The 10,196-nt window shown below is 47.6% G+C and overlaps 2 protein-coding genes across 2 annotated transcripts; one reads left to right on the top strand and one right to left on the bottom strand.

Annotated features, from left to right (window-relative positions):
* Nucleotides 1-4,094, top strand: LOC148112343 (uncharacterized). Its single transcript, XM_087876649.1, has 3 exons — nucleotides 1-142; nucleotides 984-1,140; nucleotides 3,851-4,094. The coding sequence occupies exons 1-3, from the start codon at nucleotides 31-33 to the stop codon at nucleotides 3,933-3,935; spliced, it is 354 nt and encodes a 117-aa protein (XP_087732775.1). The 5' UTR covers nucleotides 1-30; the 3' UTR covers nucleotides 3,936-4,094.
* A 2,904-nt stretch (nucleotides 4,095-6,998) lies between these two features.
* Nucleotides 6,999-10,196, bottom strand: LOC148112342 (C-X-C chemokine receptor type 4-B-like). Its single transcript, XM_087876417.1, has 2 exons — nucleotides 10,149-10,196; nucleotides 6,999-8,567 (listed from the first exon to the last, which is right to left on the bottom strand). The coding sequence occupies exons 1-2, from the start codon at nucleotides 10,194-10,196 to the stop codon at nucleotides 7,542-7,544; spliced, it is 1,074 nt and encodes a 357-aa protein (XP_087732543.1). The 3' UTR covers nucleotides 6,999-7,541.

Here is a 10,196-nt window from a genome sequence, read left to right as displayed (position 1 = left end):
AAGAAGGCGTCTGACTTCAGAGCTTTCTCAATGTTTGTTTACCTTGGCCCCTTTTTTCTCATCCCAATTTTAGGAAAAGCGGTTGCAGAAATGAGCCTGAAATTGTGGGTTGCGTCAGTCCTGCTGCTCCTCCTCTGTTCAGGTTAGTTTTCATCCAACCTTTCGTCTTACATATTTTCATTTTATTTTTGTTTGTCGCCAGATGCTCGGACTTGGATTTGGCTTTTTTGCCCTCCCAAGACCCGCGATAGGCAGAGATTGTTGTTTGACGGCGTTACAAATCTCGTCGCAGGATGGAAGCCGTTGCAAGTCAAGCTGCCTTTTGCAATTGACTAACATGGAATTTGTCAACGCCGATGATATTCACGGGCCGCTCTGGTTGTTTTGGGATTGCAAGGCCCCTCTTATTATTTATTTTATAATTTGATTTGATTTTTTCTTCACAGGTAGTCCTCGTCTTACGACGGTTCGCTTAGTGACCGTTCAAAGTTACAACAGCACTGAAAAAAATGACTTAGGACCGTTTTTCACAGTTACGACCTTTGCAGCAGCCCCATAATGACGTGATCAAAAGTCAGACGCTCGGCAACGGGTTCATATTTATGACCCTTGCTGTGTCCCGGCCGGGGTGACGTGATTCCCTTTTGCGACCGTCTGACAAACAAAGTCAATGGGGAAGCCGGATTCACTTAACAACCGGGTGACTAACTTATCATCTGCAGTGATTAAGAACTGTGATTTTAAAAAAAAGTGTCGTAAAATGGGGCAAAATTCACTTAACGACATAAACTGTGGGCTCAATTGTGGTCGTAAGTCAAGGACTACCTGTGTTTTAATTATTTTATTTTATTTTATTTGGATCTCAAAAGTTAGGAATTGCAACCACCGGCTGGGTAGAAGAAACTCAGGCCATCGTGTCGTCATCTAAATTCAAAGCCATTCAATGTTCGCCCACGTTCAAATCTCTTTGGCTTTTTTCTCAGAGGTTCTCAGCTACAGCGCAAAGAAGAGGGGTGCTGAGGACAAAACTGTGCTGGCCCAAATTAAAGATGCAGCTGAGGGGTACATCACTTACGTCTCCGATGTGACTAATTCCTGGGTAGAAAAAGTCAAATCCTTGGACATCAGTCAGCGAGTTTGGTACGGGGGTGGACGGGGGTACGGGGGTGGTACGGGGGTGGACGTGTGTGTGTGTGTGTGTGTGTGTGTGACAGAGAATGGGGGTTTCCACCCCAATTTTCCTTTCTGATCAATGGTAGGCCATGTTTATTATTGATATTATTGATTTGATTTTTTTTTTTACATCCTTCCTTTATTACGTTATAAGTAACTTGAGGTGGCGAACATACCTAATTCTCTTTCCTCGTCCTAGTTTCCCAACAACATCCCTGTGAGGTAGGTTGGGCTGAGAGGGAATGCCTGGACAAAAGTCACTCAGCCAGGTTTCATGCCTAAGGCAGAACTAGAATTCACAGTCTCTTGGTGATTTTTTTTTAAAAATTTGATTTATATGCCGCCCTTCTCCGGAGACTCAGGGCGTCTTACAGTGCGTTAAGCAATAGCCTTCATACTTTTGTATATTTTATACAAAGTCAGCTTATTGCCCCCACAAACTGGGTCCTCATTTAACCTACCTTAGAAAGGATGGAAGGCTGAGTCAACCTTGAGCCTGGCGAGATTCGAACCTGCAGTAATTGCAGGCAGCTGGTCTTAATAAGAGGGTGCTTTAGACCACTGTACTACCAAGGCTCTTTTTTGATTGGCCGAAAGTCACCTAGCTGGCTTTCATGCCCAAAGTGGGACTAGAACTCACTCTCTCCTGGTGATTGGCCCAAAGTCACCCAGTCGGCTTTCATGCCCAAAGTGGGACTAGAACTCACTCTCTCCTGGTGATTGGCCCAAAGTCACCCAGTCGGCTTTCATGCCCAAAGTGGGACTAGAACTCACTCTCTCCTGGTGATTGGCCCAAAGTCACCCAGTCGGCTTTCATGCCCAAAGTGGGACTAGAACTCACTCTCTCCTGGTGATTGGCCCAAAGTCACCCAGTCGGCTTTCATGCCCAAAGTGGGACTAGAACTCACTCTCTCCTGGTGATTGGCCCAAAGTCACCCAGTCGGCTTTCATGCCCAAAGTGGGACTAGAACTCACTCTCTCCTGGTGATTGGCCCAAAGTCACCCAGTCGGCTTTCATGCCCAAAGTGGGACTAGAACTCACTCTCTCCTGGTGATTGGCCCAAAGTCACCCAGTCGGCTTTCATGCCCAAAGTGGGACTAGAACTCACTCTCTCCTGGTGATTGGCCCGAAGTCACCCAGTCGGCTTTCATGCCCAAAGTGGGACTAGAACTCACTCTCTCCTGGTGATTGGCCCAAAGTCACCCAGTCGGCTTTCATGCCCAAAGTGGGACTAGAACTCACTTTCTCCTGGTGATTGGACCGAAGTCACCCAGTCGGCTTTCATGCCCAAAGTGGGATTAGAACTCACTTTCTCCTGGTGATTGGACCGAAGTCACCCAGTCGGCTTTCATGCCCAAAGTGGGACTAGAACTCACTTTCTCCTGGTGATTGGACCGAAGTCACCCAGTCGGCTTTCATGCCCAAAGTGGGACTAGAACTCACTCTCTCCTGGTGATTGGACCGAAGTCAACCTAGCTGGCTTTCCCCAAGACTGATTCAAGGTTGATTCGAAGAGCCTTGGTAGCACAGTGGTCTAAGGCACCCTGTTATTAAGCTGGTTATTAAGACCAGTTGCCTGCAATTACTGCATGTTCGAATCTCGCCAAGGCTCAAGGTTGACTCAGCCTTCCATCCTTTCTAAGGTAGGTAAATTGAGGACCCAGTTTGTGGGGGCAATAAGCTGACTTTGTATAAATATACAAAAGAATGAAGGCTATTGCTTAGCGCATTGTAAGCCGCCCTGAGTCTCCGGAGAAGGGCGGCATATAAATCAAATTAAAACAAAAAAAAAAGACAAAACAAAAAGGTCAATTTTAGCTTCTCCTCTATTCAATAATTACCTTTTCTGCTAAAATTAAAATTATGATCCAATTTGGGGGGGGGCAAACATTTCAAGGAGTTGCTTACTTCAACCTTCATTGCTTTACAGCAACTGAGTGCCAAAAACTATCAAAATAGATAGATCTCTATCAAAAGTAACCGTTCTCTTTAGTGACTGTTCGAAATTACAATGGCACTGAGCAAAAAAAAAGGGGGGGGGAAGAGATGCTGAGAGTGCCTGGGTTTTTATGCCCTCTCTAAGCTTTTGAATTTGAGCTTGTGTTCTGATTGGTTTGCCAGACTCCCATGGGGTCATGCAGGGTAACTTTGTAGGTTGTCTATGTCCCAGGCTTGGTTGAGCCTTGCTGGGTGATGATGTAATGAAGGGGCTTTGGGCAATTCCTACTATGGCTCTGCCTGAAGGAGGTAGATCTTTGTCATGTAGAATAGACTGGCCCAGGCCTTAATGGCCCATTGACAAAGGTGGGGATGGGGGCCTGAGTTTCTGACTCCCTTTTAGGGAAAATATTCTGCCCTTTTAATATTTCCTAAAATATCTCATTTTCCTGGGGGGGGGGGGTGGTACTAACTTCCTACACGACCTTCCCAGCTGGCGTCCGACAAGCAAAGTCAGTGGGGGAAACCATTTCCTTAAGAACCACGTGATTCGCTTAACAAGCGTGGCCCAAAAGGGGGCACAACGGCTCATCTCAACTGCTGTCTCGCTTAGTGACAGAAATGTTGGGTTCCATTTTGGTCGTGTAAGTCGAGGATTGCCTGCCGTGAGAAAAAAAATCTTTGTCCTTGCGAGGGGGATGACGATTTGAAAGATGTCCTATCTTCTTTTCTTCCCAGGAACAGCTATAACAACTTCGTATCAACCGTGGACACCTATAAAAATATCATCACCGATCAAGTGGTATACTTCTGGCACGACTAAGGAACTTGCCATGCAGCCCTCCCTGCGCCGTGTCCCTAAATCTTTGTGTGTGTGTGAGAATGTTCCCAACAATTCCCGGTCTGGCTTTCCATATTTTTTGTGATAGACTGTCTGATGCCCTTCTGCTTAGCATGTGAATAAAGTTTGTTTCCTACTGAGGCCTCCGGACAACTCTCTGATTCCAGCTTGGGGATGGATTTGTTTGTGGACGTGCAAGGGATATATAATTTATTTATATTTATACTAGCTGATAACCCAGCGTTGCCTGGGTATTTATTTATCCCAATCCTCAGAGGGAGCCCACTTGTGGAGTACTGTGAAGCAGTGGTGGGTTGCCCCCGGTTTGGACCGGTTCACAAGAACCGGTATTAAAACCGGCAGGAGGCTCCGCCCACCGACCCCGACGTCATCAGGAACCTTCTGCGCACGTGCCCGTGTGTGAGCAAAGTGAGTGTGCATCTGCAGCCCCGTTGCGAATCGGTAGTAAAGGTAAATAGAACCCACCCCTGCTGTGAAGCCGTTACCATGGCAACTCCACTGTGCTGTACAGTTGAAGCCATTGTAAGGCACAACAGGCTGTATCTTAACAGAACTTGAATCCAAAATGCACACTAGTACTGTGATTTGACACTGTAGATATAATTCATTCCTTTTCATTTCAGCGGCCCAGGCGTTCCAGAGTTATGCTGGAACACACACACACACACACACACACACACACACACACACACACACAAGAGGGGTGTTAGGGGTGACTTACCCCCACAGTATTTCTTTCCAGAGAGTAAGTCATCTGGTCAGAGAGCAATCCAACCTGGAATTAAAGAGCAATTTACTGACGGTGAGAACAATTAATCAGTGGAACAACTTGCCTCCAGAAGTTGTGGGTGCTCCAACATTGGAAGTTTTTAAGAAGAAATTGGACAACCATTTGCCTGGAATGATATAGTCAGGGGTGGGCTTCAAAAATTTTAGCAAGGGGTTCTTTGTCCGGTTGCTTGGTGGGCGTGGCCTAGTCGGCGTCCTGCCTCAGAGTCGGGGGGGGGGTATTTTTGTCCTCCCTGGGCTCCGGAGACTTTTCTCGAGCCTCCGGGAGGGCGAAAACAGCCTCCCCAGGCTCCGGAGGCCCTCTGGAGGCCAGAAACAGGTAGGCCTGAACTTCTGGTAGGCATGTTTTTCAACCTCCCCGAGCCTCCATGTGTGCCCTGCACTTACCTGTATCCAAAACAGGCCACGTGGGGACTCCTGGGAGGAGCCGGGTGGGGTGGGCGGGGCCAACCAGGAGTGGGATTTGGGGGTTCTCCGAACTGCACAGAATCTTAGCCAGAATCGAACCCCTGTGAACCACGAGCAGCCCACCCCTGGATATAGTGTTTCCTGCTTGAGAAGAGGGTCAGACTAGAAGACCTCCAAGGTCCCTTCCAGCTCTATTATTCTGACTAGTTATAACCCTTTTTATGAAAGAACAAAGGGTTTGGCTTCTTTAGTGAGCTACATGTTCCCGTATTTTGGAAGCTCAGAAAAGGAGTCCATTCAATAGCCACCCGAAGTTTGAAATCTGGCGCCCATCTAAAAGTCCTGAGGTTGAAACCAAACAGAAAGGGGAAAAAAATGTTCTTCTGAGCTGAAAATGCCAGGTGAAGTAATTCCCCTCAGCATGAAGCAAGGGGCCATGGACGATGTTTTGAAACCACCTTCTGTGCTTGTTACACATCAGATCCTTCTCGTTTTGCGGAAAGAGCATCAGGATTTATTTTGATTTTTTTCCCCCTCTTATACTTCTCGGTAGGATGTGGAAGGAAGGCAAATGAAAGTGGTTAGAGCAGTGTTTTTCAACCTCAACAGCTTTAAGATGGGTGGACTTCAACTCCCAGAATTCCCCAGCCAGCTAAGCTAAGCTGGCTGGGGAATTCTGGGAATTGAAGTCCGCTCATCTTAAAATTACCGAGGTGAAGAAACTCCGTTTTGTTTGATCAAATGAAGTTGTGGGTTCACTGTTGCTACTCATTCAACATCTTCTCTTCAAGCCTTACTACGGTAGTATCTTTTAGAATCAATTAACCCTTGAGACAAGAAGCAACGGGTGGAAATTAATCAAGGAGAGAAGCAACTTAGAACTAAGGAGAAATTTCCTGACAGTGAGAACAATTAATCAGTGGATTAATTGTCTGCAGAAGTTGTGAGTGCTCCAACACTGGAAGTTTTTAAGAAGAGGTTACACAACCATTTGTCTGAAGTGGTGTAGGGTTTCCTGCCTAAGCAGGGGGTTGGACTAGAAGACCTCCAAGGTCCCTTCCAACTCTGCTATTCTATTCTATTCTATTCTATTCTATTCTATTCTATTCTATTTTTACGATCGATATTCTTCCTAGCCAAGGAAGACTTACATTTTTCCGTATTAGAATATAAGCCATGATCTTTTTCCAGATCCGTAAAGAATTAAGTTTGAATAAACTTTTATTGTTTTTTTTCTTTAAGCAAATCCCCAGCTACTGAATTCATTTAATACCGATATTAAGCTCAGCTTAATATCAGCAACTGCCTGGCAATAAAATGACTGGCAAGATTTCCCTTCAGAGTTTATTTATTCGTTTATTTATATCCTGTCTTTGTTATTTTTTTTTCAAATAACTCAAGGCAGTGAACATACCCAACGCATTTTCCTCTTCCTATTTTCCCCACAACAAACCTGTGAGGTGGCTTGGGCTAAGAGAGAGGGATTGGCTTAAAGCCCCCACCTGGCTTTCATGCCTAAGGCGGGACTAGAACTCACCGTCTCCTGGTGATTGACTCAAAGTCACCCACCTGGTTTTCATACCTAAGACAGGACTTGAACTCATAACTCCCGCTTTCTAGCCTTGTTCCTTAAACCAAACTAGCTAATTTGATTCATTTCTGAAAGTTGCAGGACAAAAAGGGAGAAAAACATATAAAGTTCGCCTATGAAGGCCAGCCTTGGCAAAAAACAACAACAACACACACACACAATAAAAAACAGAACTCTGCAACTACACCAAGATGTAATTCTTGTAAATCTGAAGCAAGATGCAACGAAGTTTTGTAATTATTATTTTCAAAGCTGTTGCTCATCTAGAAGAGCCCTTCCGCTCTGGGGAACGGTCTTTCATTCAACAATCCATTTTTTTTAATACAGGTAGTCCTTGATTTACGACCACAAAATGAGCCCCAAATTCCTGCTGCTAAGCGAGACAGTTGTACAGTGAATTTTGACCCTTTTTAACCACCTTTCTGGCCGCGTTTGCGAAGTGAATCACTGCCCTTGTTACGTTAGCAATAGAGTTGTCAAATGAATTTAGCTTCCCCGTGGATTTCGTTTCTCGGAAGTTCGCCAAAGATAATCACATGACCCCAGGAGACACGGTCATAAATACGAGTCAGTTGCCAAGGGTTTAAATTTTGATCACGGGGGTGCTGCGATGGTCGTAACTGTGAAAAACGGTCATTAAGGGCTGTTGTAACTTAGAGCGGTCGCTAAGTGAACGCTAAGTTGTAAGTTGAGGACTACCTGTACGTGATGGGCAACGGTAAGGAGAAGATTTCACGGATCTTTCCTGGTTACGTGTGGCGGGGTGGACCACGCGCATCTCACATCATGACGGAATAATCCATGCCGTGAACGGAGCTGAAGTTAGCCTCTTGGCTAAACTCCTCGTTGCCCGAACGGCGCCTGGTTCGGCCTCTCCTACAGAAGATTCTAGAAAATTCCCTTTCGAACTTCACCCCTCCCAAGGCGTAGACCAAGGGGTTGAGGCAGCAGTGAGTCAGGGCTAAACACTTGGAGATCACCAGCCCAAAATCCAAGACCTTCTCCCATCCACAGTGCCTCTTCAGATGACCCTGACGTTGAAAGAGGTCCACCAGCATCAAGGAATGGAAAGGGGCCCAACAGGCGATGAAGGTTATCCAGATCATCAACAGGAGCCTTAGCGGCAAATGCTTGCACAGAAGCCCAGCTTGGTGCAGCTTGGTGCAAATCCAAATATAGCAAGAGATCATTGCTAGGATAGGCCACCAAAAACCCAGAAGGAAGAAGAACAGTTGAAGCCCCAGTTTCCAAGAGTTGGCATCTTGGACCTCCAAGTCCAACTGGCAGACGAGAGTCATGGTTTCCGAGGCGTAGGTGACCTTCTGGAAACGGAAAGCCACTGCGAAGAACGCAATGCCAATGCTCCAGAAAAAGGCCGAAGTTAGGTAGATGTGAGAAAGCTTCAAGAAGAAGGTCAGGGGTTCACCTTTGACCACCACGAAGTAGCGCTCGATGCTGAGGTAGGTCAAGAGAAGGATGCTGGTGTAGACATTCATGGTGGAGAGACCTTCCGTCAGCTTGCAGAGGAATTCTCCGAAGGTCCAGCCGTGGACGAATTGGGCAGCTTGGAAAGGGATGGTTAAGACCAGGAGAAGATCGGCCACAGCCAACTGGAAGAGATAGTGGTCAGCAAAGCGCCAGGACCGGTGACGTCGGCCCAAGATAGTCAGCACAGAGCTGTTGCCCATCAGACCCACCACAAACACCACGGAGAAAAGCAGGGGGCCGAAATAGCGAGCGAAGGTTCTCGCTTCGGTGGGTAGACAGGGCTCCGCGTTGGGGTTGAGCACGGGCACTGTGCCATCCTGGGAGGGAGGGAGGGAGGGAAGGAGAAAAGAGGAGTGGGTTGGTTGGGAGAAATTCTCAGAACATCCCAGGTATATATATGCAGCCTTACTTACACACAGGCTGCCCACCCGTGACTCCTTAGGAATTCTGTGTTGTTGCTGCTACAGCTTTTTCTGCTGGCTGAACTTTCTTTTTCCTTTCTTTCATTCATTTTCCCTCTCTCTCTCTCTCCATTCCTTCCATCCTTCTTTTCTCCCACCCTCTTTCCCTCCCTCCCTCTCCTTCCTTCCCTCCCTCCCTCCCTTTTTCTTTCTTTCTTTTCTTTTTCTTTCTCTTTCTCTCTCTCTTTTTCTTCCTTCCTTCCTTCCTTTCATTTTCTCCCTTTTCTTTTCATCTTCTTTGCCTTCTTCCTTCCTTTCCTCTTCTACTCCCGCTCTTTCTCCTCCTGCTCTTCCTCCTCCTCCTCCTGCTCCTGCTTCTCTTTCTGCTCCTCCTCCTGCTCCTGCTCTTGCTCCTCCTCCTGCTCCTCCTCCTCCTGCTTCTTCTCCTGCTCCTCCTGCTCCTGCTTCTCCTCCTGCTCCTCCTCCTCCTGCTCCTCCTCCTGCTCCTGCTTCTCTTTCTGCTCCTCCTGCTCTTGCTCCTCCTCCTGCTCCTCCTCCTCCTGCTTCTCCTCCTGCTCCTTCTCCTGCTCCTGCTCCTGCTTCTCCTCCTGCTCCTCCTCCTCCTGCTTCTCCTCCTGCTCCTCCTGCTCTTGCTCCTCCTCCTGCTCCTCCTCCTGCTTCTCCTCCTGCTCCTTCTCCTGCTCCTGCTCCTGCTTCTCCTCCTGCTCCTGCTCCTCCTGCTCCTCCACCTGCTCCTGCTTCTCTTTCTGCTCCTCCTCCTCCTGCTGCTCTTGCTCCCGTTCCTCCTCCTCCTCCTGCTTCTCCTCCTGCTCCTCCTCCTCCTGCTCCTCCTCCTGCTCCTCCTCCTGCTCCTGCTTCTCCTCCTCCTGGAACTGCAACCTCTCTGAGCCCCCCCTTTCAGGTTTCAAGCGATGCACTGTGAAAACTCCACAGAATCCAAAGTGCACACAGACAAACACACTTTAAGGATTGGGTCCTGCTTGTTATTTGCAGGAAGCAAAGGAAGGGTTTGGTGGTGAGCATTTCTTGTGCAATCAAACAGGGAGGTCGTTTGCGCCCATAGACAGGATTGGGCCAAGGTATTTTGCTGACCAAAGCAATCAATAAGACGGCTCCCTCACAGCATTGTACACACAGCGCTCTTGGTCTGGCAGGTTGGGCTACTCCTGTCTTGCACATGAAGCAACATAGTCGGTTCAAGAGTGCAGAAGAACCTTTGGACGCAATGACGGATCATGCAACCTACCCTCCACGCTCTGCAAACCTCCCACCCCCCAGTGTCCAATGCGCCAATCCCAAATGGGTTGATCTTGCAAGCCTACTTTTCAAAAGTTGAAGGACAGGCTCAGCTAATCCATTGGCTACTCAACGGCTAGGCTAGCGGGGGAATTCTGGGAGTTGAAGTCCACACAGTTTAAAGTCACCAAGCAACGTTGAGAAACACTGGACCCAGAGGCAGACAGAGAAGTAACGTACCTCATAGTATTCCTCATCCTCGTAACTGGTGGATTGATTTAATTCCAT

The sequence above is a fragment of the Pantherophis guttatus genome, chromosome 10 (genome assembly GCF_059756535.1).
Source record: "Pantherophis guttatus breed Tessera chromosome 10, ASM5975653v1, whole genome shotgun sequence".
Classification (NCBI taxonomy): domain Eukaryota; kingdom Metazoa; phylum Chordata; class Lepidosauria; order Squamata; family Colubridae; genus Pantherophis; species Pantherophis guttatus.
The sequence above is the reverse complement of the archived record's forward strand: the minus strand, read 5'-3'. Positions and strand labels throughout refer to the sequence as shown.